Genomic DNA, 26,625 nt, shown 5'->3' on the forward strand with positions numbered 1-26,625 from the left:
ACTCGCAGAATGTGGCATTATACTCATGGTCTGTATGTCACTATTATCGTTGAGCTAGGAGGCCCATGTTCGTTTCCCAAAAGCCTTTGCACTCGCTATGACCCCAGTGCTCAACCCACCATTCTCCGAAGCTGTCTTGCACGTTCTCATCGATTTTCGGCAATCTCTCATCACGCTTCAGCCCGCAAAGGGCGCAAGCATGAGGGGCTTTGATGGCTCCCTCAGCCGCGGTAGCTGTTACTACACGAGTATTCTCTGCAATGGCCTGGACCGGCTGCCTTCCGGACGCCTGGATCACAGAATTGAAGAGTGCGGCTTGATCACGCCACATTGTGAGGACGTCAACAGCCTCCTGTTGTTCCTTGATGTTCTCGTTCTTGTTTACGGTACTGAGTTTCATTCCGCCTGGCTTCCCTGAGCGCGCTGGGCCTATTCGCATGCTTTGACTCAATATTGTATCCCGTTTCCATCGCAGAGTGCGACCAGCAACTACTCTTGCGACCACTTTTAAAGTGCAGAGCACAAGGGATGCGGCGGTCTCGACTTGGACTTCCTGTTGCAGACCTCTCCTCGTCTTGGTAGCTTCTTCACGAAGTTGCTCAAAAAGCCTGGGAAACAACTCCAAGAGAACAGATGGCGGGGGTATGTTTGTAGGACGGATCTGAGACTCGGAGACTTTTTCTCCTGGGATAGTAAAACTAGGAGGCGTAATGACAGTTGTTCGAGCCTGCGCGATTTTGCCTTGAGGACTTCTCGATTTGGAAAAGCTTTGGAACTTCGTTGGTTTGACCTCTGCAGGTGGCCCATCAATGAATTCACCCCAATCTTCAAAAGAATCGTCCTGCACAGGGTCGGGTACAGCAGTAGGATCAGCAGCTTTCATATGTGACCTAGGCTTATCAATCGGCTGTTTGACAGCGGGCTTACTAGCGTTTGGTAGTTTCGAGTCCGCAATTGATGGAGTATCCATCATGTCAATCAGCGTAGTAGCATCTTTGTTTCGACTTTGGCTGTCCCGTAGGCCGTCCTGCTGTTGAAAGCGTGCTGCTGGCTGGTTCTTGCCTATCGCTGACTCCGCAGATTCAAATTCGCCCCAGTCCTCGTCCTCGTCATCGGGCATAGACTCCAAAGTAGCGTCAAATAATACGACGTTACTTCCATTGCTATAATCCTGCAACTTTGGAAAATCCGCAGTCGAGGCTAATGCAAACTGGTTTGGCGATGCCTGTGACTTGTTTATATATGATGACGAGGCCTGATCTTGAACATCGGTTCGAGGATTAGAGGAGACCACATCTAATACGTCCAAATCCGGGATTAGCGGGTGTGCTTGTGACCCTTGCTGCCGCTGATGTGAAACATTTGAAGGCTGCACAGCTGGTGCCTTGATTCCAAATTCGGCGAATAAGTCTGCGGACATTGAAATAGAAGGAGAGAATAACAGTCACTTCGTAGGTTCAGAGATTCTGTATGAGCAGGTAGAATGCTTTCAGCTCTCAGTCAAACTCCGATAATGTGGAAAAAATGTCATCCGTTCCAGTCGTAATCCGCTGTCCAAATACACCAGATTCTCTATGGCGTGAGCCCGCTTCTCGAGTCTATACAGATAATATAGATCATTGTGTGGTTTCAGATAAGAGGCCGAGGCTTTGGAGGATCTTGAGGCGACCATAATAACCATGAAGAAGTGCATTTCCATACGGCGGGACCACCGCCCGCCACTAAACACTAAGGCCCCATTCATATGATCCAATCCGCATCACTTGACAATCCACCTTCCGTCATCGCATGTCTGCTCATTCAGACATCACTGCTGAAAGGCCCTAAAAGGCCCTATGGAGAGATGAGAACCCTTTCAGATACGAGGTACAATTGCGTGTGACGCCAGACAAAAAAGACTTGCTAATGGTTCTCTAGAGAGAGATGGAATACCCTGTTTCGCTACAATGCTACGCCCTCCGCCCTCCGAGATGCGATCAAATCAGAACAAGGAGACAAGTTATGCAATGACGGATTGAGATCTGTCTGCTGGAAGGCATGCAGCTGCGGCACTTGGCAAGACGGTCAATTTAGCTTACCTGCCTGCAGGCGTTCCTGCTGTTCGACGATCTCGATCGCTCACAATGGTCACGAAGGACATCCGAGTCGCGGGATGCATATACCGCGCTGAAAGCGCACTATCTGAAATATATTGAGCACCCAGATGATTTACCGTCAACAATCGACCCACTAGCGGATGATGCAGAGGTATGCTACTTCTAGTCTGCTACCGTGGCTTGTCATTTGCTCGCACATCTGACCCTGTTTTCTGCCGCAAAAAGTCTCCCTGGCAAACTCTACGACAAGATGAGCAGATGAGAGCGGATATATCCCAGGATGTTGATCGATGCTTACAAGAGAACTACTTCTTCCGTGAACCCGCCACCAAGGCGAAAATGATTGATATTCTGTTTATCTATGCAAAGTTAAACCCAGATCTTGGTTACCGACAAGGAATGCATGAGCTATTGGCGCCTATTCTGTGGGTTATACACGGGGATGCGGTTGATGGGAAGGTGCTCGAAGAGTCTTCAGTTAAAGAAGAGGGAGATGATTTGATGCTGCACTTGCTCAACTTTGACTACGTTGAGCACGACTCTTTCGCGCTGTTTTGCTCTGTTATGCAAACTACTCGAGTGTATTATGAGCATAACAAAGAACGCTCTGCCAACGGCCAGATGGATGAGATACCTATTGTCAACCAGTGTCAGCACATTCATCAGAATCTCCTGACGACAACCGACCTCGAGTTAGCCGATCATCTACAAGCGCTGGAAATTCTGCCTCAAATATTCCTCACGTAAGTGCACCAGGACGAGCAAATCTATATTCTATATTCTATTTGTCAGCTGAGAAGGCTTGCTAATTTTCGAGTAGTCGGTGGATGCGCCTGTTATTTGGTCGTGAATTTCCCTTCCAAGATGTACTTTCCTTGTGGGATATCCTCTTTGCAGAGGGATTACGGTCGGAGCTTATTGAGTTCACATGTGTTGCGATGCTCCTACGCATTCGGTGGCAATGTATGTCTGATACGATCCATTATTACATCCTTGGCGCCTAATATGCTGATACACCTTAGTATTGAGTGCCGGATATTCAAGCGCTCTGACGACATTACTTCGCTATCCGTCCCCGCAACCGCACTCACCACAGGCTTTTGTGCACGATGGCCTGTATCTGGAGCAAAATCCCACGCCAGAAAGAGGCAGATTTCTCATCTCTAAATACTCGGGAAAGCCGCCCGATCCCACCAAGACGCTCGATAGATCAGGTGAAAGATTCCTTTCACTAAGACGGTTCCACTTTCGTAACGACTCCAGAGAGGACAGCCAAACAAGCTCTCCGTCGAGATCACCGGCGAGGAGTAGTCCCAAGAGCTTCGAAAGTCTACTGCAGGATTTCTCCGAAGGTCTTCAGCGACGTACTGAATCATGGGGTGTAGCCAAAGCAGTACGAGGTGCAGTCAGCGAAGCTAGGAGGAACATGCAGGCGATGCAGCCGGAGAGGTTCCCGCGTACTGCCGTGTATGATAGCACGCCATCCGCGGTGCATAGGAGGAATTTGTCGAAATCCGAGGAACCAGAAAGGGTGAGCATTCTCAAAGCTCAGATACAGACCTTGGAGGAACGAAACAAATCGCTGGCCAAGACGCTCAGTAAAGCTCTGAACGACATACGGACTGAACTGATGAAAGCAGAAGATCTCAAAACCACGACTGCGGACGCCCTGAGACAAGCTCTTACGCAGATTCAGTCGGTTCAAACATGCCTGGAAGACCCTTCCAAGGCTTTGATCACTGTTGTTGGACGTGAGAGTGCGACTAATGCAACCTCTTTGAATGTCCCTTCTCAGCCTCCAATATCCACGGACAAGGAGGCCGAAGACGGAGGGGCAAAAGAAGGGCAGCAAGCCCCCAGCGATCCTGGATGGCCATCCGTCTCATCTATCGCAGTGGAAAATAAGGTTCATAAGTTGCCGTCAAGTAACAAAGTGCCTTCATCACTGCCATTAAGGCCGGCAGCTCGCTCATCTCTGGCAGATTCCGAGTTCTCCTGGATGCTTGGCGGTAACCGGCATCTTTCCAGTTTTGTCAGCCCGGCCTCAGTACCGCCGGAGGAGACTCGATACGGCGACACAAGGAACAAACCCCATACACTATTTGGCAATGGAGCCGATGAACAGCAACGCTATTCGGATGAGGTCGATAGTCTCGCGTTGCGCAGTCTTGGGGGCGCCAAGGTTCAAGGTCAAAGCAACAGCACGTATTAGGAGGATGGCATGCCATAGGAACACTCCGACCTTCACTCCCTTGAATCCGATGCGTGATATGGAGTGGTCGGTTGAAGTATAATAGAACTTAGCACAGCTTACATTATACAATGTCATATTACTATGCTCCTCAAATGAGACTCAAGTCAGTTCTCAGAGTAAGCCTACTGTGTGGACGAAGGCTGGTCGGAGCGTACATCCCCAGATTGCGCCGATTGGAATCAAGGGTAGTTAACAGCTACCTAAGTCTGCAAGCCCAGCCTACAATGGTCTCTCTGGAGCGGCCATGAAATTTCCACTGACCCACTGTTAACAAAGGAAAGAGAGAAGTTGTACGGAGTACCTCTCTACGGAGTAGGCTAATCACAATATCACAAGATAGAAGGATCAACCATTGTGGTCGAAAGGCGTATGGAGGGGTGAAGAAGATGGGACCAGAATCCACCTTCAAATGATAGCAAACAGTTACCTGATGTGATGGGCAGCCGCTCCGCCGCGTTGACTGGTATAACCCTTAAGGACTCCATAGGACTCCATACCGGGTTGCCACATTACATCACCAGTGATTGTTTTTTGTTGTTCATGTATCTACATCTACTCCATATAGAGAGGGAGGAAACTGGATCTCTGTAGACATATCCTACCCAGGTTTCAGTATGCCTGACTGATAAATCTTGTAACTGCATCTTGATTAAATCTTACTGCCAAATCTTTCAAGTTTCGCTTCTCCCGTCATCTTTATAGTTACAACCTCATATCTATACTCTATTCTGCTATTCCTCCATGATCCTGGCTTACCAGTTGTACCCCACGTATGACTTAAAACAGACTAAAGAAAACACTGTGCTCCATATGTCTCAATCCGTCCATACAATCAAAGAGAAGCCCAACAATCAAAGGACGTCATTGCCTCCGGCATAGACGGACGATCCTACTTAAATGCCTAAGACCCTACGTTCTAAGCACATCCATAGTCTCCACAACGATAAAAACGACAAATGGCCTGTGGTTATTATCCACCGTTAACCAGACTTGCCTTTTCTATTCAATGTCATCTCATCACATCTCCCCGCCTTTTTGTCCGCTCTCTCTAGGCTTTTGGATAGCTTTTATCCTTTCTTCTATATCTCAAGTTCTCGCCTTTGTCTACCTGAACGTGGATATATCTACCTTCTGTCATTAGTCAATGACGAGAACAAAAGCGTAGGTATTCTTTAATTTTCAATGAGACGTTAGATTTGTCTACCATACCCTGGAGCTCCGCGTGCTACAGCAACGTATACCTGGTGGTGGTGCCTGTGACCTACGAGGCAGCTGCCCTCTAGAAATTACGCTTTTCGCACTCAGTCCGCTGATTGCCTATTCTTCAATCAGACGGCAGGCGACCTTCTTTTAGAGGAGACAATTACTATTCTGTGCACCTGTTCTGCAATTTCGAATAATTGGAAAAAGGGGGGTCGGTTCATCGATTGCACTTGTTGGTCCCTGCGCGCCCGCCGACCAGGAAAAAAAAGGGAAACACACCAGAAAACGGTCCGCGACCCAACTTCCTGCCTGCAGGCCACAAATGCCGAATATCCATCTCATGTAGCATTATTATACCGGGTCTTCTTCTCTCTTTCTCTTCCACCCCCTTCAGTACCCGGGCTTTTTGCGATTTGAGCTCTTCACCCGATCCGATCGTTATCGCGGGTCGTTACATCGTTGTTTCTTCGGCCATTATGGGCAATACATCATACAACTCCGATGGTTAGTCATGCGCTCTTCCCTTTGCCTTGTTGTCCATGAGTCTTTCGTTCTGTCTCCCCTCTCTGCCCCGCCCTTTCATGTGTCAGTTGTGCTTCAATAGTATCTGTTTCTTGTGACATGGAGGTATCCGTTGGCCGAGTGATCAAGCCTGCTGCGAATAACAACTAGAGCCTCCACAACCGGCACTCTTGGCCCTTTCAAGGATCAGAGTAGAAAGTGAGGAAGCAGAGAAAGAAAAGGCGCGTAGGTGGAGACGGGAACGAGCGAGCTTATCGTCTGATACGTTGTGAATCAACGGTTAACAACGCCTCTAAAACTATAGGTGAACCGAGTCCTTTGTCGTCCCCCTTGGGACCACTTTCAGAATCCCCCGAATCCGAATATTTCATGGGAGGGCTTTCTTTACAGCGTGATGAACCGATGAAGCTTTCGGTCGATAGCCTTCCCTCTGGATATGATCTCTCGAGGTAAGAAATGCGAAAAGCAGCAGTTGACGGGTTTCCTTGCATTTCGAAGAATGTTGCATGTGATGGTGCAGAAATAGCGGTACTGAGATGGAATCTTTATATACTGCAGATCTTCTCTACTCGAGCACGAGCATGGACTAGGCCCATCGGGGTTGGACCGCATCCGCCAACCACCTTCACGAACTCTGAATCTCCCTAACAGATCTGCCTCATCGCTTGTTCCCCTATCGCCCCAAAGCAACACTCCTTCTCGTCGATCCAGCACGGCCTCGAAACCCAGCCTCATGCGCATATCCTCAAATGACAGCATCAGCACGTTGGAAGACCTTCATCGCTTCCCCCTGGAGTCGTTACATTCATTTTCCTTTGCCCAGCAATCCGACGAATTACTCAACAGTCGTCATAACATTCTGAAACGATCCATAGATTTTATGCGTGACCGTTTCGGCTGGTCCGCTGGCAATTCCGCCATTGCCAACGCGCAGGCTCGCATGGCTGGCGATGCGGAGGCCCAAAGTATGGTAGAGCTCATGTCCAAAACAAGTATTGCGGGGAAGGACGACAGACACAATTATGCTGGCTTATCGCGTGGCCCGTTGACGAGCCCCGCAGATGTGGACAGCGGCAATATTTTTGATCAAGCTTTCACTGGGCCTGGAGGCTCTGCGATTGAGAGCAAAGCGACACGACAAGGACATGATGCGAGTGGAGGGAATCTTTTATCCACTGGAAACATACCTCACCAAAGAAGGGAGATGAAGTCTGCTCCTTCCTCCAGGCGCGTAAGCTTAAAACGTACATACACGGATGCCAGCTCTGTCTGCTCCCAGAACAAGCTGATGGAGAATCTAGCACAACCGTACTCTATTGCGGACTCTGTTACATCTGCCAGTTCTTCGATCTTGGGCCTGGGCCTCCCCGTTCCCGCCTTACATACCCATAGCAGCAAATGGAATCCCATCTCACAAGCCGTCTTTAGGACCGAGTCGCAAGCGCCATGGACGATACTAGCTGCCAATGACCTGTCCTGTCTCGTATTTGGTGTCACACAATCGGAGCTCCGCAGGTTGAGTATCCTAGAGGTCGTCCAACCGGACCATCGACAATGGCTGGAATCCAAATTGCGAGACCCCAAAACTAGCGCCGCAGCGAAACTCCAACCTTTAGCCGAGAGATCACAAATCAGACCGGTCCACCCAAAATCTATGGGGATGGGCAATGGTGTCACCGCACAACTCCTCAGTAAGCCGCCTTCTCGAATGGCCAAATCGGGGCGAGCCCAGACCGATGACGGGTACGGCTCCAGCAAACGCAACTCGAGACATCTGAATCATCCAGCTACAAAATCGCGAGGTGTCCTGTTATGTGGGGATGTTATACCTATTCAGAAGCGTAATGGAACGAAAGGCTCTGCCAGCGTCTGGGTCATGGAGAAACGCGGGGGCCTTATCTGGGTTCTTGAGGAAATACAGGAGAATGTCGCCTACATCTTCTGCGACGACTCCTGGACCATCACTGGCACCCGTGGGGAAACCGACAAGATCTGGGGCCAGGGCGTGGTGAAGCTTGGATCACATATCACAGACCTTCTCCCCCACTTGCCGACGGATTGCCTAAAGGCTTCACCTAGCAAAGGTATACCAAAACTTGCCGATATAAAATACTTTGCTGCCCGGGCTTCTGCTGAGATCTGTATCCCGGCTATTGTTGGAAAGGAAGAAGATCCGCGCTGTCTCCGAGTATCCAGTTTCCCTCACGTTGCGGGCATGATGGTCCTGTCTTCGTCCACGCTAAAGGTGATTAGTTCTAATCCAGTGTTTTCGTCGGCCCTCTTCGGCCACGCACGACCGGAGGGTATGCATGTCAACGACCTAATACCTGGCTTTGACACCCTGCTCAACGTGCTCAGCGAAGAGGAAAATTTGCCCTTGGTGGAGGGAGTGGTGATTCCTGAACCCAGCTTCCGAAGAGCACGGACACTTTCCATCCTCCGCGACGGTAAGGCGAACGTGGCTTCCGTGTTCCTGGAACCGATGGGCATCACTGCTGCCCATCGTGACGGGTCAACAATTGCCGTAGACGTTCAATTGCGCGTTGTGGAAAGCGAGACCTTTTTCCGTCAAAACCACAGTGAGGACACGGAAAGCCATGACGAATCAAGTGATTACCAAGAAGATGCAATCGCCATAAAGGAACTTGTTTATGCTTTATGGGTCACGTATTCGAGAAAGATCCACTCAATAGGGCCGTCAGCAACCTTTCCTCCCCCGCGACAACGATCCGAGACGGCAAGCCCATCTATTGCGCGCTCTCCCGGCCTCGAAAAGCCATCGCTGGAGCCTCGGATACCATCTTCTACGTTAAGTCAACAACTCAGCGAAGCAGCATCGGAACCACTGACAGATCGGCCTGTTCAACCTGTCCCTGAGGTGAACCATGCCAAAGCTAAGGAGAATCAGAAGAAACGAACAATTGCGGACTATGTGATACTGGAGGAGATGGGACAAGGAGCGTACGGTGAAGTCAAACTCGCTCGCTTAAAGAAGAACCCGTCCAAGAAGGTCGTTTTGAAGTACGTCACAAAGAAGCGGATTCTGGTGGACACCTGGACTCGCGACCGTCGGCTGGGGACAGTGCCTCTGGAGATCCACGTTCTCGACTACCTTCGGCGTGACGGCCTGAAGCACCCGAATATTGTCGAGATGGAGGGGTTCTTTGAAGATGATGTCAACTACTATATCGAAATGATGCCCCACGGTCTTCCGGGAATGGATCTTTTCGATTACATCGAACTCAAGGTGAATATGGATGAGGTCGAGTGCAGGAACATCTTCCGACAGGTGGTGGATGCTATCCATCATCTTCATACGAAAGCGCTGGTTGTTCATCGGGATATCAAAGACGAGAATGTGATTCTGGACGGCGAAGGCAGGATCAAAATCATCGACTTTGGAAGCGCTGCCTATATCAAGAATGGGCCTTTTGATGTCTTTGTAGGAACTATTGGTAAGTCCATCATCATGCTGCTCCTAACGGTTATCGTCTAGACTGACATACCGGACTTCTAGACTATGCTGCCCCGGAAGTACTGCAAGGCAAGTCTTACAGAGGCAAGGAGCAGGATATTTGGGCACTCGGTATTCTTCTCTACACCATCGTCTACAAAGAAAACCCATTCTACAACATCGATGAGATCCTGGACCATCCGCTCCGAATACCATTTTTGCCGTTCTCGGAGGACTGCATTGATCTGATCAAAAAGATGCTTGATCGCGATGTTGACAACCGCTTGACGATCACAGAAGTTATGGAGCATCCATGGATGCTTTACAACTGAGCTACAACGCTTCCTGCACTTCCGACTCGCGACGAGATTCTTTTCTTTTGGATAACAGCTGGGACACACCTAGGAATTAAGAGTTCTATATACCGACATTTTTTCGCTGGAAGAAATATGGCGACATGCTCTTATTACGGTTTTCTTTTTATGAACCACTCATCCACAACCCTTGCGTCTAACCCACCTATGGTTTTTGTTTCTTTTCGTCTGCGCTCTTGTTAGTCACGAACCCAATTTGCATGGCGTTGAAGATCTTTCCAAACGATCGCAGTTGCTCTTGATGACAGGCACGATGACAATAGAAGATGGAGTCACGAAGCTGTATGATATTGGCATTTCCTCAAGGCTGAAGGAGATAAGAAGCATCAATGGGACACAGGGTGGGAACAACAAAAAACGTTTTCGGCGGAATGAGAGATGATGATGCATAGAAAAGTTGAGATACCCATCATCATAGTCTATATACTTGGCTTTTCTTCGCCGCTGCAGATATTCGCTTTTGTCTCCAATTCTGGATAGCATGGCGTAGTCCGGAGGCACATTAATGAAGCAGCAAATATGTTAATATAATGGATAGGCTTAGACATGCAACGAGACGAATTGGTGAAAGTCTTTGTGGAAGATCTATAGGCCTATTAGATTCCAAGGCGCAAGAATTCCATGAAGCACCAAGCGTATCACAGCCATACTAGTGGGATGGCCATGTTCATACATATCCTTAACTAACTCCGTACTGGCTTAGTCTCGAGGTACTGTTTTCGATTAGGTGCGGGGCATCGCGGGGAAGTGAGACTATGTCTAAACTAAGGATGTTTAGTCCCCTTAGGCCGCTTTTAGACCAACAAGTCTCTAATATGGAGACATGGGGTTACCTTACCAAGTAGTTTTATTGTGTAGACCAATCAGGGATACCCCCACGCTTTGCAGAGGAAGTACCTTTTCTACCAGAGGGAGAGAGAAATTCCTTAGTTGGTCAATGCGCATCGGTTCGCTCGATGGTTGGTTGTCCAGCCCATGATCAGTCTTGGCCTTTTCTGTTCGGCCGGTGACTTGACTCGATTACAGGGTCCGTACGGATCTAAGTTAACTGTATCAGCCACCATTGCAACGGGCCAGATGGGTAGGGCGATACGGAGTGTCGTCCTGTGGAATACTACACCGGATTCTGTGGTAGGGACTAAACTACGACTATGGCGTATGAGGGAACGCTGGCTAGTGTTCAATACTTGTGATGGGGCATGAGGGATGTTAATATTAATAATAGGTACACCAGAGTGAGTGAGCTATATATTGTCAAAGAAGATGCACATGCATCAATAACCCCTTGTAAGTGGCGTGACGTTACCAATAGTACCTTACAGCGACTCCCGTCGTGAAAGAGTGAGGTGAAGAGGCAAAAAGAGTCCAAGGCAGTGTCCAGATGTACTTGGGCTGCAGATTGTCCGAAAAAAACACTCCAGTGGAGTGTTGGAAGTAAATTTCTCACTCCATATTCAATGTACTACCATCTAAAGTCACCGGGAATACCATCTCAGTACTAGTCGCCTCCAGTGATGGTCAGGAACGGAGAGACTGCGGGTGATTTTATTGGGTTTTGAAATTGGATCTAGTGTGTGTGTGGGTTTGTACCCGTTGCAACTTGCCACTCGGGCGAAATGCCTTGGATCGTCTTTGTCTTGTTTGACTGAGGGTTGTTTTCGGTTGAGATTTGTTGATTGATTGATGACAGGACATTAACTTCTAGTACTCCGGAGAATGACCTTCTGGTGGTCTCACTCTCCTGTCACACTGTGCTGGTAGCTTGAGCACTTTCATCAGTGAACGACGCTACTCTGTGAATAACAAAGTCTCTACCATTTCTCTAAGCTCTTGTCTCTTGACAGTCTAAAACGAGGTTTAATATTATCTATGGCCATATGTTTTTTGGGAGAAGAGGAAAATTGATGTGTGACATTCAAGACGAGCCACTGGCGGACACTAAGTGGGGAGCCTAAGGATAACACAAGATACCTATCGATAAATGATAAGGCTGGTGGGGGTCTGATCAATCCTAACAAGTAATAGGTATGGAGCAGTTTGGTGGCGGAAGAGACCTTGGATACTCCCACATGTCTTTGACTCTCTGTATCAATGTTACCAATATTCCTCACCAATATGGCTGTTTCAAAGAGGACATATTAAAATCAATTGGTGTGATGATAAGGAAGAGGATGGTAGATTGAGACTAAATGGGGGCTCAGCCGACACTGTTGCCAAATGTCTGCTGACACTCTAGATGTATGATCATACAATAGTAATTATTCGCTATCAATGGCCGTCTGACACATTCGTTACTAGGTTTACCCACATCTCCCCAAAGTCTGACTGGATGTCTTAGTCTCCCCTCTTCTATTCTGTAAGGGTAAGGCATCTCTTTCCTCCTTCTCCTCCCCTTTCTGTTTGTCGACATTCGCTCCATGTCACTCTAGGCCATCATAGACTTCCATCTCTCCCTCTCTCTCTCATCTATTTCTCACGAAACACCTGTGGGTGATGCCTGGGTGACGTTTGCTAAACTATCTTGGCTCTCTCCCCGGTCGATTCTCTGGCCAGCCCCGGGTTACGCGGTTAATGGGGTCCATGGTACGCTTTGTGACGGTCCCATAGCCGAGAAAACACCTCAACGACTGTTGCTTGACACTTCCTTCACCCAAACTCGACTGTCCACCATCATATTCCCTTTTTTTCTATTCAGCGTTTCTGAGCAGTGCTTGATCCTTAGAAAGGACGGTCCTTGTCTTCAGAACGTGGTTTTGGCATCATCGGATTATCTGGCTGTGTATCGTTGCGGAATGGTTTGCATCACCTCACTATGAGTTTCTAGGCCAATTTCAATTGCGGATCCCCCCGCCTGTCGTCAGTTTCACGGCTTTCCCTATCTGTGCCTCAGGGCCTTCTCACGAATTGTCTTGATTGCATCCGTTCGCAAATAGGAAAAGTCCTTGCAGCTCATCGCACCCTTCGACCAACCGTCCGTCGTACTTTGATTCCACTATCGCCAGTATGGCCGCCGCATTTCCCGACGAGATTGAGCCCTCACCTGGGGCGGTCTCTCCGGCAAGTCCGACTTCATCGACGGGCCAAATACCCATAGAACAACCCCAGAAGCTCAAAGGGAGGCACAAGCTGTTGCAAAGTCTCCAGCGGATGTCGTCCAGCCCGAGTCTCACCAGACGCGGCAGATCTCATTCGACCGGTTACCGTCGGGATGGGAAAGCTTCTTTATCCTGCGTCTCGCTCGGCCAGTCTGCATATAATCCGTGCCTCGGAAATGGAAGCTCGTCACAATTATATGGGGGTTTGAATGTCCGTCCTGTAACCCCGGGCTCGCAGGGTGAGCACACTGATGGGAATGCCCGCATCCGCTTAGTTGGGACCGATCCGCCGAATGGCTCCAATGCGAAGACCATTCCCTTGCCAACCGAGTTGAGACCGGCATCCCGTGGGTCGCCATTGGAATTTGCACCAGTAGAAGAGACTGTGGTTACGGAGCAGCCCGCGTCTGAGCCGAAGGTCGTTTTCGACTTTTGGGGCCGCATGCCCGACGAAATCAAAATGAACATCCTCCGCTATTTGACCCCAAAGGAAATCGTACGTTGTTCTGCTGTTTCGCGAGCCTGGCACAAGATGTGTTTTGATGGCCAGCTGTGGACCTGTGTCGATGCCGCAGACTACTACCGGGAGATTCCCAGCGACAGCCTCGTGAAACTTATGACCTCTGGTGGTCCTTTCGTTCGAGACCTCAACCTACGAGGCTGCATTCAACTTCGAGAAAAGTGGGCTACTGAGGGCGAGCGTATCACGGACCTTTGTCGCAACATTGTCAACTTTTCTCTTGAAGGGTGCCGCATTGACAAAACTTCCATTCACTGTTTCCTGTTACGAAATCCTCGTCTTCAATACATCAATGTCTCTGGATTATCGACTGTGACCAACTCCGCCATGAAGATTATCGCCCAGAAATGCCCGCATTTAGAGATTCTTAATATCTCGTGGTGCACTGGAGTCAACACGACCGGCTTGAGGAAAGTTATCCAGGCCTGCCCGAGATTGAAAGATTTGCGGGCTAGTGAAATCAGTGGTTTTCACGATGAAGAATTTACCCTTGAGTTATTCAGGAGGAACACCTTGGAAAGGTTAATCATCAGCCGTACCGATCTGACGGACGACAGCCTCAAGGTTCTCATGCATGGTATTGACCCGGAAATTGATGTGCTTACGGACCGGCCAATCGTCCCACCCCGGCGTCTCAAACATCTGGACGTGCACCAGTGCCCAGAATTGACGGATGTTGGAGTAAAGAGTCTGGCCCACAACGTTCCTGAGCTCGAAGGCCTTCAGCTTTCTCAATGCCCGCAGTTGAGCGACGATTCAGTCATCGATGTCATCCGCACGACTCCTTTGTTAACTCATCTTGAACTTGAAGACTTGGAACAGCTCACCAACAACACTCTAGTTGAACTTGCCAAGTGTCCGTGTGCCGAACGTCTTGAACACCTCAATATCAGCTATTGCGAGAGCATAGGTGACGTTGGAATGCTTCAGGTGATGAAGAGCTGCCCCAACATTCGGTTCGTGGAGATGGATAATACTCGGATCTCTGATCTCACTTTGATGGAGGCCAGTTTCCGCGTCCGTAAGCGCGGCTACTCTGAAAATCTTCCCAAGGTTGGCTTGCGCCTGGTAGTTTTTGATTGTGCCAATGTCACTTGGGCAGGGGTGAAGGAGGTACTTTCGAGCAACGCATACATACCACGCTCTCGCAAACCTAGTTCGGCGGTCACAGCGGTGACACGCGAGCTTGAGGAAGACAATTCACCAACAACAGCAATGATGAGTACTTCCTCGATTACTCCGCCACCGCCACCGCCGGTGTTTCCCAACGAGATCATCCAACTCAAATGCTTCTATGGATGGCAAATGACCGTTGATGAGCATAACAAGCGAGTCTTGCGCGGGGACCTGGCTGCTGCAAGTAGGCTAGACCGCAAATGGGCCGATTATATGATGGCGACAGAAGAAGCTGGTGCTGGTGGAGCCGGTGCGCGACGCAGACGGCGCCGAGCTCGTGAGGCCGAGCGACTCTACAATGCCGACGATGATGAAGATGCGTATGGCATTGGCGGTATTTCCGCTCTTGGAGGAAGGCGCAGAAGGGCGCAGAGTGGAGGTTGCACTGTCATGTAAAAAGCATCCAAGTGCCTTGGTACCTCAGTCTCCCTTTCTATTTATACTGCATCAGCGGGCGTTTTGTGGTTATGTGGGATGAGCAGGCTCTTTTCATTCTATTCATCCACCGGGTGAATACTTGAAATTCCGAGCAAATTTAGCGCATGCCGCCTCCTCAGGAACAGGAGGAACCAGGACACAGGCAGTTTCAGTGCTGGTCATGCTGGAGGGCTGCCGCACTTTCCCAATACATATCGGCTGCTTCTATGAGGCTCGAAGTCACCTGTTGCAGCAAATCTCTTCATGTCAGGAAGCACTCGAGCGATTTGCTCAAGCCGAGCCTGAAAGTCTGGGTCGTGCCTCCAGTCTATTTGATTGGTACCTTTCCTTCGCAGTTACTTGTTTGTCTTCTTTGACCCGGTGCTATGGTTCGGTGTTCATGGTGTATTTTTGAGCAGTATCTATGTCTTGCAGTTACTTAGAGAGGAAATGGTAAAATGGAGTTTCTTTGATCGAGTCTTCATATTAGAGTGATTTGACTCAAAAATCATTTATCGGTTGGTGCAGAAAGAGATTTCTTTTCCAAGAATATCCAGGCACCTAGAGTGAGCAAAACCATGTCACGAACCACTACGCAAAAAGTTCCAGTCCCACTGAGAGGTCTTCATGATTTGGGTATCAAATAGAAGATGTACAAGATAGTGACAACGACATGAATGCTTCCTGACAGGATGAATGCGAGAGCCGGATACACACGCTAACCAACTTGAAAACAGACCGCTCAATGAACATGCCGCAAATGCAATGGGCATTGATGTATCACGCCTCGAAGAAACCACCGTCACTCTCAATATCATCGTCATCGTGCTCATTAGCACTCCAGTATGCGCCCTCCATTGCCGCGGACCGTTTTGGTTTCCTGTCTTGCTTCCCCCCTGATTTTCTCGACTTTCCGCTAGGCTTGTCGGAGACCTTCTCCGTACTGGATTTGTTGCGCGCATACTGATCGTCATCCGTACTTTTCTTCGACTTCTTTTGCTCGGGCGCTTGTGAGCTCTTCTCGCCTTTTTCACTACCGTCCAATTTCCCTTCACGGAGAAGATCCAGCGTGCCGTCTTCCATGCACTTCTCAACTACACGCCACATGGGCGGTCTCTCACCCGTAGTGTCATATATGAGTTTGCTGGCAACTTCCGCTTCGGGCTCGCTCGGTTTTTCCGATTGTGCACTAGACTCCTTCTTTTTCTTCTTCTGCTCTGCGTAGAGCGCGACGTATTTCTGCGTAAGTGGGTAATAGATGGTGTAGTTGTGATTCACCTGTGCAGCGTGGATCTTTCCTGCGAGAGCAGCTAGTTTCTCTTTCTTGGCTGCTGGATCGAGGTCAGAATTGGAGATTTCCTGTTCGCGGCGGAGCAGACGCTTGAGGTCCTTTGAGGCGGCTTTCCGGTCTGCGATCGTTCATATTAGCTCCAGATAATCATCGAACCGTGGTCGGAGTTTTCGTACCAAGGAATCGAACAAAATGATACTTCTTGATCATCTGTGACCGATGGCGTCTCGCCAACTCGTCCTCGAGATCCTTCTCGTATCCCGCAAGCGCACGCTCCTGGACAATGCGTGCATCGGCTGGCAGATCGACCCGGTTGAGCAGGCGCTTGACATCCCGGATACGCTTCTTCAACTCGTTGACGGAGGGATAATTGTGTTCGTGTTTAGGAGGATGGACCTTCTTCTTCTTTGCTGGTTGAGAGTCTTCCGAGCCTTCGTGGTATTTTCGTTTACTGGTCGTCGTGGAATCAGAATGGGCGCGCTTCTCCCTCGAGAATTCTCTAGGCATATTGTCACTAAAAACGGTTGTAATGCCGTCCAGTAGTTCACTGCTGATCACAGGTGAAGATAAAAATACAGCGACAAAAAAATTAGCGGACAGCAGTCGGCCCGAGGAGTTCCCCAGGATAGCAGCTGCAACCAATCAGAGCGGGGCCGGTTGTAATGACGCGCTTAGCGATTCAAGAGAGCACGGGAGGAATTACCCTGTCCATTAATCAATGCAAGTTGGGAAACACTGGGATTGCACCCACGTATCGTCAACCTTGACTACTAAAGAGTTCCAGTTGCTACTATGTGCCCGGTCATTCGATTCGAGTCAGCTTAGCTTTGCAAGCTGGTCGTTGTTTCTTAGAATGGGCCAGGTTGCTTGACGACGGTACCTCCTGTGAGCACCCTCAGCAGCCCGGACAATCCGCAAGGAAATAATGGAGACCGCCATTCGCTGGTCCCCGTCCTCCAACACAGCGGAGCAGCGCTTTCTCTTGGTGGACGTGACAGGGAAAACCTTCCGACTCTGCAGAGTCACTGGATTCGACGGCAAGAATCTGGAACATGAAGTACTGTTGACGCACACCAAGGTGCCCGCCTTTCGCGCCTTCGATTGGTCTCCTGTGGATGAGTCCCTAGTTGCTGTCGGTCAATCCTCTGGTGACGCGACTGTCTTGCGTTTGAGCAGCGAGAATGCGGAGTCTATTTCATTCCCCATTCGCCATCAGCGGTATTGTAATGCTGTCTCGTTCAGCAGACATGGCCTGCTGGCTGCTGGGCTGGACCGAGTTCGCAATGACTTTTGTTTGAATATTTGGGATGTCAATCAGCGTATGATCAACAAAAGTGCCAAGGGATATGTCGAGCCTCTCAGAAAATTGGCTAGCTCGGAGCCGATCACGAGTGTCAAATTCTTTAGAGACCAACCGGATGTGCTGGTCACCGGGGTGAAGGGCCAGTATGTGAGAATATATGATCTTCGAGGTAAGTGTTGCCACTCTTTGCAGAGGTGTTGTGCACTGTCGTCTTCCTTCTTCTGGCTGGAGTGCGCGACTGATTCCCTACAGAAGGCCCTGGCCATCCATCTCTACAATTTCCCACGCGATGCGTCCACAATCTTGCGATCGACTCGCTTGATGAGAACTATATAGCATCCTGTTATCCAACCAACGACCCTACCATCTGCCTCTGGGACCGACGGGCCAGCTCCCGGTTCAACGTCACCGGGGGTGCGAATATGCTGGAGTCTGGATATTCGGGCCCAGCGCTTGAATTCAAGAATGCCTTTGGGCCCAAAACATCTCTTTGGAGCTTGCGATTCTCTAAGACCAAAAGAGGTTGTCTGGGTGCGCTCTCGAACACTGGAAGCTTCAAAACCTTTGACATCGTCAAAGAATACTTGTCAGAAGAGTACCGAATGTCCGTGGAGGAGACCCTCGGGCAGGGGTCGTTCCATACCTATCCAGAACAGATCTATACGAAATCGATCCGCGATGTCCTCAGCCCATTCGATCATCCGACCCGAGGCTGTAAGGAGTCAGATAGAATCGTGGCGTTCGACTTTCTGAACCTGAGTACCTCCAGCGAGCCCACTGCCATAACGTTAGCTGGAAATGGCCAGGTCAGCCTGGTGACGGTACAGCTTCCGTGCCCACCTGTGCGGCTATCCTCCCAGGGTGTTCTGATCCGCGGTAGCTCCGAGAATCATCTCGATTTTACTGAGTTACGGCCCGCATTCGGGGATCAGACAAAGGTCTCAGAAGTAGTCGAGAACATTCGCGAGGCGAATCTCGCAGCTCTAGAAGAGAGGAAGGTGTCGCAAGGAGGCCGGGCTGCACGATCGGAGTCCCGCGTCAGAGATCCTTTCTCCAGTCGTGAATCTCGCGAAAGGAATTTATCACTGGGAACTCTGGGTCAACCTCTCACTGCAGAGGAAGCCTTGGCGTTATTAACCGTGAACAGACTACGGTGCAAGGAAGGCTACTTATTCGACGAAACGCGCAACAAGCAAATTCTAGCCGATGACCCTCAACTTCAGTGCCTTTGGGATTGGGTCGAACGTGAGTCAATGTTTACGATAGCTTTGGTAAAGATTCTCTGACAGGCGATCAGGCGCACGTTCAGACTCGTCTGACGAGTCGATGATCATTAATGGCTTGGATTTCAATTACCTCGGGATTTACGATGTCTGGAACAATGACCTAGGTAGGTAATTCCGTCTTTGTTGATTATGCGGCCTGCTCATCTCTTTGCAGGTCAAAGTTACGACAGCCGGCACATCGGTCCAAGCGGCGATGAGCCTCCGTCGATCAGCGAAAGTATTATCGGAATTGTGCGGGAGCAATTAAGATTGCCCGAATCAAAAGGGTGTCAGACAGCTCGTCCGGAACATCGACGGCTTTGTTTGCGTCTCTGTGGTGCGGCACAATCTCATCGCGAATTGGAGGAACTTGTCAAAATGCTTTCCGCAGACAATCAACATACTAAAGCAGCGGCGTTGGCCGTCTTCCAGGACGAGGCTAAACTGGCATATCAGGCGTTGCGCAGTCACACACCCACCCAGGCGCATAAGCTGCTTGCCATGGCTATCGCAGGTGCGGCCAAAGGCGATACCGACTCAGATTGGGAAGAGACATGCGCGGAGATCGCCAAGGAACTCACTGACCCCTACGCACGAGCCATATTGGCGCTCGTGAGTAAAGGAGACTGGAAGTCTGTTATCCACGAGTCTACCCTTCCCTTGAGATACCGGATCGAGGTAGCTCTACGTTGGCTTCCTGACGCCGAACTGTCAGGCTACTTGAAGGAAACAATTGCTGAAGTCATCCGGCAAGGCGACATTGAAGGTATAGTTCTCACGGGGCTTGGCCACTCTGCCTTGGACCTTTTCCAATCTTACATCAACAAATTCAATGATGTTCAGACGCCGGTTCTAGCCATGAGCCACACAGTCCCACGCTTCATCAGGACTGGTTGGGGCAGGGCTCGATATGAAGCATGGCGTGAGACCTATCGCTGGCAGATGAACTCATGGAAACTCCAATTAGAGAGAGCGCGATTCGATGTCGGCTCGCGCAAGTTCGCCGTCACCTGGGATGGGCGCAAACTCGTCGAGCCGCCCCGGCAACAAGTCAGCTTGACTTGTAACTACTGCACTCGACCTCTCACCCAACATGATGCATCCTCCCAATTTTCTCCATCGGCTTCAGGGGAAGGGGCGCATCAAACCGCTGGCAATCCCTTGGGTACAGCTGTTATGTCAGGAATGGTTTGCGCCAGGTGTGGACGGCCGATGCCCCGCTGTGGAGTTTGCACGCTCTGGATGGGCTCCCCAGATCCAATGTCCAGGGCGTGTATCGCCGCCGATGCTGGTCAGGAGCAGCGCAAGCCCACAGAGGCCGACATCATGCGCCGATTCATCGTCTTCTGTATTAATTGCAATCATGGTTTCCATGCACATCACGCCAGAGAATGGTTTGCAAAGCATAAAGTTTGCCCCGTCGCAGAATGCAGCTGCATTTGTGATCGATGACCATGACCTATACCTATACCCTAGGAATTTCGTTCGTATATTTGGCTTGCAACGAGGATGGTTTTAGAAGTTCATGAGGGATGGTGGGATACTTTTTTTTGTTACTCTTGATACCCATTTATGGCGGCATGAGGTTATTGATTAAGTATTTTCGCTAATACATTACATTGACCACTATACATACTCTTCCCTCAAGTATTTTTCTTTATAAGCTTAGATTCGATGGGTGGCCAAGTCTACAATTCACTGTTATAACGAATTGGACGGAATCGACCTTTCTTACTAGTCCGGTGGGCTGGTTGGGGGGTATTGGTTAACTAGTTATGTTATTGCCCGCCCCGCCGATGATGTAAACAAAATTTCTCCGTTTATTGTACAGCTGACATTGCCGAACTGTCATTATTGTATGTCCAGATTAAATCAAATCCCTGTCCTCGCTGATGCTGATGGCAAATGTTCTTTCCACAGCTTGAGGCGCTCAAGTGGACTCGGTTTTCATAGCTTCCCTAATCTCATGGTATGGGAAGACTATTGCCCAGTCATCCTGCAGTCATATTGAGTCATCGCATGAGTTTCAGCCTCCGGATGAGTCGTCTATCGAGTCAGTTAGTTACTGACACTGTGAGCTTCTATACAGTAGAAAAGTCAGCACGATCAACCGAAAGTTCCGTTTCATAACCATTCTTCTACGCCGAATCCGGAACCTCCGTTCGTTGACGAGATACCCCTCCTCTCCGCTTGCCCAGTCCGTCACAATGTCGCAAAATCAACGCAGGGGCAGAGGAGGTAACCAGAGCCGTGAAGTAACAATTTCCAAAGCGTTAAGTCTGCTATTGCGCCATGCGGCAGAAAAGGAAGGCCTGAAAATGGATTCTCAAGGTTATGCCAACGTGGCGGACGTGGTATGCAGGACAGACGGAACCGTTCAATGGGGTATATGACTGATACACAGATCTCGCACAGCTAGCATGGAAGAAACTCAAGTCACTTAAGGTTACGCTTCCTGAAATCATCCACGCGGTTGCTTCGTCCGACAAAAAGCGGTTTGCGCTGTTACACATCCCTTCGGCGAAGGCTCTAAGCGACAAAACAACGACTGGGGCACGCGAAGGGGAAACCCCCGTCTGCGAGACAGAGCCGAGCTCGATGCCTACATCACAAGTTCCAACCACCAGCGCGGGACAAGAGAACGCTACGGCGACGGCACTCGCCGTGAACGATACAGATCCGTCTCATTTCCTGATTCGAGCGACGCAGGGACACAGCATTAAGAGCGTGGACGCGGCCGCGTTCCTGGAGAGACTGACATTGGAAGACGAGTCGAGGTTACCGGACACTGTTGTGCACGGGACATACCATCCCGTTTGGCCGGCCATTCTGCAGTCCGGTGGGCTGCGGTGCATGGGGCGGAACCAGGTCCATTTTGCAACGGGGCCTTCCGTGGAATCCGTGCTACCTGCGCATGTAGACGGGACAGCGCACTCGGCTATGGGGTCCTCGGGTCTGAACGATGGGCGGGTAATCTCTGGGATGAGGCGAGATGCGCAGATTCTGATCTACATTGACATCAAGAAGGCAATGGCCGCGGGTTGTCCGTTCTGGCGCAGTGAGAATGGAGTCATCCTCAGTGAGGGCGTGGATGTAGGGGAGAATCAGGAGGTTGGAGATGGCGCATCGCAGAAAATCATTCCCCTTGAATTCTTTGACGTTGTTGTGGAACGGAAATGTGGGCTGGGGAAGATTTGGGAACGCGGGCAAACGATCAAGGAACTGCCGGAGGAATTGCTTCAGAAAGGCAATCCCAAGGGTCCAAAAGCACGATTGGATGGGAGGAGGGGTAGTAAGAGAAATGGATGAACTCCATGATCCTGTCATGAACAAGTCTAACCGATCTACGGAGTATATCTGAACGTATATGCTTAAATTTACACCTACCTAGCTCTGGAAGCTGTACATAGCCCTAAGCAAAGTACAATCACCTGACGGTGCGGGGACAATGCTGGGACCTTCCGACATCCGACGGATTGCGGGGGATCGGATCAGCACCGTAGTCCTCTGCTCCGTACTCCCTATCCGAAAAAAATGTCATACGGTTTTGCATTGCAAATGACAGGGCGGAACAATGCGCAATTGGATTGATGGCTTGAGCCTGCTTCCGATTGCAATGTCTGTCAATACTAAATGGCCAATCGGTGAACTGTCCAACAACCATCACGTTGGTGAGCCGGCGTTCAATAGCAGTTGACAGTCTCTCACCAATTGCGGGGTCTTTTGGGATCTGGCGCACATATTGCCATCCGGAAAGCGAGTATTTCCAATCTTACTCTGTTGATTAAGATTTCGTTGGAATATAAGCTGCACGATAGTCCTTGCGACTGTCTCTTTCGTTAACTACTGCTGATCCTCATTCCCATCCTCTCTTCCCAACGTCGATACAGGATATACCTGACCTCTCTACCGGATACGACCCTTGAGGCACATACAGTCATGGCTACTCATCGATTTGACCCCAACTTTACCGATAATGTCATCAACGCGATGGGTCCCAAGACCAATCCGCGCTTCCGGAAGGTCATGGCCAGCCTAATCCGCCATGTGCATGACTTTGCGCGCGAGAACGAACTTACCGTCGACGAGTGGATGGCCGGCGTCAAGCTGCTTAACTGGGCCGGCCAGATGAGCGATGACAAGCGCAACGAAGGTCAACTTGTCTGTGACGTGATCGGGCTCGAGTCGTATGTGTTACATCCACCAAACTCACAGTCCCAGACATCAAGTACTAACCGCCTCGCTTGCTGTGCGTGTCCAGGCTTGTCGACGAAATCACCTTCAAGCTTGCTGATGAGGCCGCCGACGCACCCACCGCGACCGCCATCCTCGGCCCCTTCTTCCGCGCTGATACCCCCTACCGCAACAACGGCGACAATATCGTCAAGGACGTGCCGGACGGCGAGATGGTGTTCATGCACGGCCGGGTGATCGATTTCCAGACCAAGAAGCCGCTCGTTGGAGCGACGGTGGAGGTGTGGCAGGCGTCCACGAACGGGCTGTATGAGCAGCAGGATCCGAACCAGGAGGAGTTTAACTTGCGGGGGAAGTTCAAGACGGATGCTGACGGGCGGTACTACTTTTACTGCCTGCGTCCGACGCCGTATCCTGTTCCGAATGATGGTGCGTATTCTGATGCTCCATCGCCTATCGCATTGGAGACTTTGCAAACGCTAATCTTGAACGACGTACAGGTCCCGCCGGGAAGTTACTCGAGCTCATGGACCGACACCCCTTCCGCCCTGCCCATATCCACATCATTGTGAGTATACGCTGCTGTTGAGTAAAGAGTCAGCCTGGGCTAACTGCACTGCAGGCTACGCACGATGGCTACAAGCCCCTCACCACGCAGATCTTCGACCGCCAGGACAAGTACCTAACAAACGACTCAGTATTTGCCGTCAAGGACTCGCTGATCGTGGACTTTGTGCCGCGCAAGGATGACCCGCAGGCTGGACTTGAGCTTGAATACGACGTCAAGCTGGTGGCGGACCAGGCGTAGGCCCGTGGAACGGACTGGAGGCTGACAATAGCTGGGATTTGTGTATATATACATATTTGTGTTCTTCCGTGATACCGTAAATGCGATGATGGATTCTCTTTTCCCTGGAGTCAGCTCTGAGCCTATGTTGTTGTGATCTGGACTTGTCGAGATTGCCATCCTAGCTTGATGCTCGACAGATGCAATGATACAGCTGGATATTAAAGAGCGACAAAGCGCTAAATATTTGACTAAAGGCAATTTGCTTAATCTCTGCCTCTGCCAAGATACTATGACTTTACAGCATATCACACTCTCTCAATAAACCCCGCGATCATCCCACCCACCAGATCTGGTGCCTCGATGCAGTGCCAATGGCCGACCTTGGGCAATACCTCTATCTTCTTCGTCTTACTGGACACCCGGTCAAAGATATATTTGCATCCTTCCAATGACGCAGACTTATCCTCTTCGCCGGCAATGAGCAGAAACGGCACTGTGATGCGCGAGTAGTCGATTGCGGAAGCCTTGGCAATAGCCTGACATAGCGTGGCGTAGCCATTCGGGTTCTGGCCTAGAAGGAGCTCACGAATGAACGCTTTGGCGAGCGGGGAGGCTTGGGAGCCTGTAGCGGCGTTGGGGACGGTGTTGGCCATTGCTTCCATTCCGACTATTTTGGGTTAGCTCATATGGTGCATTTCGACGATGATATGGACTCTATGGAAGCAACCTACCCTCGAGCACAGTGTCGCTCCTCTGGCGCATTGTGGATGCTAGACTCTCCGAGGGATGGGTGGGGCCCACGGCTACTACAGTCGTGATGCGATCGCTGTACTGCGCACCCAACAGTGTCACGACCAGTCCACCCATCGAGTGGCCGACTACGACGGCCTTAGGGATATGTAGAGCATCCAGCACCGCAATGACATCCGAGGCAATGGTGGAAATGGTGATGGCCTGGCCCGTGTACGGGGAGCGGGCAGAACCATAGGTGTCGAGGGTGATACAGCGGTGCTTCAGGGTCAGATGGTGGAGAATAGGAAAGTAGTAATTTTGAGAGGAGCCAAGGCCATGTATGAAGACTATGGTCGCACCGTCTTTGGGAGCTCCGTTGGGATGGGAATCAGCATAGTGGATTGAGTGCCCACAGACTTCGAGGCAGGGCATCTTTTCGATACGTTGAGACTAAAAGTAAACGATTCCAGCACAAAATGTGAGGAAAGGCGAGAAGGAGATTGTAATAGCGGTCGAATAAACTGAATGCGAGAATACATACCTAGCAATGAATCACAAACAAAACGAGCCGATGCGCTATGTTTTATTCCGCATTGACGTCAACCCTTCGGCTTGGTTCTCCTATCTTATCGATAATGCACTCCGATCAAGTCTTCAGCACCATAAGGCGGCAATCTCTGTTCGTGAAAGCTGCCTTCATACGTCTCATTCAGAATAATTGATTCTGTCGGAATGCCTGCGACCAGGGCGGGGTTGAGGAGCCGCCCAGCTTATCAATGTCCGACCCGACAGAGGGGCATCACGATCCGATCAGTGCGGGTCTGACCGTTTGACCGTCCGTCGGGTCAGAGACGGCTGTCCTCTGGGCGGTTGTGGGATCATAGTCTATTATCAAAGGATAGTTCCCAATGCATTAATGCTGACCCCACAAGTATGAACTTGTGCGACGGGTTTGTACGTTGGATGCACCATTAGACAATGTCCCCAATCGCATATTTAATATCCAATATTCGTGTAGTCCACTCAAGATTGTTTTCCAACGGATACAGTATCGAGTCTAATCAATTCCTGCTCGAATTCTTCATCGCTTGCGAATTCGTGGCCAAACTCTTCAAGGAGTATCGCCGTGTCGTCTTGAAATGATTCTCCTACCGTTAACGCAGGTTTGCATGATTCTTTCATCGCCTGATCTATTTCCCCCAGCCTGCCTGTCGTAACTTGTGCAGTAGCAATTGTTTCCACTTCTTTGATGATGTCTTCGTCGTAGAAAATCGAGCATTCGGAGAACTCGTCATCATCACCCTGTGTCCGACCAACGTGACCCTTCTCATCAATGCTTGCAGGATGATTATCTGGACCTGACGCGCCAGCAGCCGTCTGACCGTCGAAGGCAGCGACATCTAAATCCGAGAGCAGGCTCTCGTCGATCTCGGTCGCGATGCTCCCCTGGCTGTGGCTGTCTGGTTCGGTATCCTCACAAGTCTCGGTCTCTGTATCCGGTTTCGCTGCAGGCTTCTTGAGGAATTTGGAAAGCAACGGCTGACTGGAGGGTATGGGGAGAGCATGAGGATCGGGAAGACCAAGGCGGCGTCGTGCTTCGCGTGCTTTGGCTTCCTTTTCGGCCTTTTTCTTCTTATTGGCTTGGCGTTTCTTCTCCTTTTCTCTGAGCCTTTTAGCTCGTGCTTCGCGTTCCTCTTCGCGTTGGATGCGCTCTATTTGTGAAGCTGTAAATTGGAAACGTTTGTTGCTGCGTTGATACCGGCGGCGCACTGTCTTGGATTTTTCCAGAATAATGCGCCGCGGCTGATCGGGCATGGTAGAGGGACGACAGGTAGGCTAAAATCTAAGTTTTCGAGATCGAGATGTAGCGGTGCATTTGAAAATCGTAACAGTAGGCTTCTCTCTGCTAGTTGACCGCAATAGATTGTACAGACATCGC

At 50.2% G+C, this 26,625-nt stretch overlaps 10 protein-coding genes across 10 annotated transcripts; 6 read left to right on the forward strand and 4 right to left on the reverse strand.

Annotated features, from left to right (window-relative positions):
• Nucleotides 1-43: 43 nt before the first annotated feature.
• Nucleotides 44-1,420, reverse strand: AFUA_2G02830 (uncharacterized protein; the record flags this gene model as incomplete). The annotated part of the gene is made up of 1 exon (XM_744325.1): nucleotides 44-1,420. The coding sequence occupies one exon, from the start codon at nucleotides 1,418-1,420 to the stop codon at nucleotides 44-46; it is 1,377 nt and encodes a 458-aa protein (XP_749418.1).
• Nucleotides 1,421-1,723: 303 nt separating this feature from the next.
• Nucleotides 1,724-4,443, forward strand: AFUA_2G02840 (GTPase-activating protein GYP6). The gene is made up of 5 exons (XM_744326.2): nucleotides 1,724-1,866; nucleotides 1,918-2,035; nucleotides 2,089-2,839; nucleotides 2,917-3,059; nucleotides 3,119-4,443. The coding sequence occupies exons 3-5, from the start codon at nucleotides 2,250-2,252 to the stop codon at nucleotides 4,306-4,308; spliced, it is 1,923 nt and encodes a 640-aa protein (XP_749419.1). The 5' UTR covers nucleotides 1,724-1,866; nucleotides 1,918-2,035; nucleotides 2,089-2,249; the 3' UTR covers nucleotides 4,309-4,443.
• Nucleotides 4,444-5,433: 990 nt separating this feature from the next.
• On the forward strand, nucleotides 5,434-10,516 carry AFUA_2G02850 (serine/threonine-protein kinase). Its single transcript, XM_077804057.1, has 5 exons — nucleotides 5,434-6,296; nucleotides 6,380-6,524; nucleotides 6,634-7,319; nucleotides 7,377-9,530; nucleotides 9,593-10,516. The coding sequence occupies exons 2-5, from the start codon at nucleotides 6,445-6,447 to the stop codon at nucleotides 9,859-9,861; spliced, it is 3,189 nt and encodes a 1,062-aa protein (XP_077660221.1). The 5' UTR covers nucleotides 5,434-6,296; nucleotides 6,380-6,444; the 3' UTR covers nucleotides 9,862-10,516.
• A 2,390-nt stretch (nucleotides 10,517-12,906) lies between these two features.
• Nucleotides 12,907-15,090, forward strand: AFUA_2G02860 (F-box domain protein; the record flags this gene model as incomplete). Its single annotated transcript, XM_744328.1, has 1 exon — nucleotides 12,907-15,090. The coding sequence occupies one exon, from the start codon at nucleotides 12,907-12,909 to the stop codon at nucleotides 15,088-15,090; it is 2,184 nt and encodes a 727-aa protein (XP_749421.1).
• Nucleotides 15,091-15,891: 801 nt separating this feature from the next.
• efg1 (Efg1 domain-containing protein) lies at nucleotides 15,892-16,909 on the reverse strand (the record flags this gene model as incomplete). The annotated part of the gene is made up of 2 exons (XM_744329.1): nucleotides 15,892-16,520; nucleotides 16,579-16,909. 2 exons carry the CDS (start codon nucleotides 16,907-16,909, stop codon nucleotides 15,892-15,894), a joined length of 960 nt encoding a protein of 319 aa, XP_749422.1.
• A 418-nt stretch (nucleotides 16,910-17,327) lies between these two features.
• AFUA_2G02880 (uncharacterized protein) lies at nucleotides 17,328-20,422 on the forward strand (the record flags this gene model as incomplete). The annotated part of the gene is made up of 4 exons (XM_744330.1): nucleotides 17,328-17,874; nucleotides 17,958-18,950; nucleotides 19,003-19,095; nucleotides 19,146-20,422. The coding sequence occupies 4 exons, from the start codon at nucleotides 17,328-17,330 to the stop codon at nucleotides 20,420-20,422; spliced, it is 2,910 nt and encodes a 969-aa protein (XP_749423.1).
• A 755-nt stretch (nucleotides 20,423-21,177) lies between these two features.
• On the forward strand, nucleotides 21,178-22,279 carry AFUA_2G02890 (tRNA 2'-phosphotransferase; the record flags this gene model as incomplete). Its single annotated transcript, XM_744331.1, has 2 exons — nucleotides 21,178-21,324; nucleotides 21,386-22,279. 2 exons carry the CDS (start codon nucleotides 21,178-21,180, stop codon nucleotides 22,277-22,279), a joined length of 1,041 nt encoding a protein of 346 aa, XP_749424.1.
• Nucleotides 22,280-22,909: 630 nt separating this feature from the next.
• Nucleotides 22,910-23,972, forward strand: AFUA_2G02910 (intradiol ring-cleavage dioxygenase; the record flags this gene model as incomplete). Its single annotated transcript, XM_744333.1, has 4 exons — nucleotides 22,910-23,157; nucleotides 23,232-23,593; nucleotides 23,665-23,732; nucleotides 23,787-23,972. 4 exons carry the CDS (start codon nucleotides 22,910-22,912, stop codon nucleotides 23,970-23,972), a joined length of 864 nt encoding a protein of 287 aa, XP_749426.1.
• Nucleotides 23,973-24,259: 287 nt separating this feature from the next.
• AFUA_2G02920 (alpha/beta fold hydrolase) lies at nucleotides 24,260-25,118 on the reverse strand (the record flags this gene model as incomplete). The annotated part of the gene is made up of 2 exons (XM_744334.1): nucleotides 24,260-24,621; nucleotides 24,686-25,118. 2 exons carry the CDS (start codon nucleotides 25,116-25,118, stop codon nucleotides 24,260-24,262), a joined length of 795 nt encoding a protein of 264 aa, XP_749427.1.
• Nucleotides 25,119-25,709: 591 nt separating this feature from the next.
• AFUA_2G02930 (uncharacterized protein) lies at nucleotides 25,710-26,501 on the reverse strand (the record flags this gene model as incomplete). Its single annotated transcript, XM_744335.1, has 1 exon — nucleotides 25,710-26,501. The coding sequence occupies one exon, from the start codon at nucleotides 26,499-26,501 to the stop codon at nucleotides 25,710-25,712; it is 792 nt and encodes a 263-aa protein (XP_749428.1).
• Between the last annotated feature and the right edge of the window lie 124 nt (nucleotides 26,502-26,625).

Source organism: Aspergillus fumigatus, chromosome 2 (assembly GCF_000002655.1).
Source record: "Aspergillus fumigatus Af293 chromosome 2, whole genome shotgun sequence".
NCBI classification, from domain to species: Eukaryota; Fungi; Ascomycota; class Eurotiomycetes; order Eurotiales; family Aspergillaceae; genus Aspergillus; species Aspergillus fumigatus.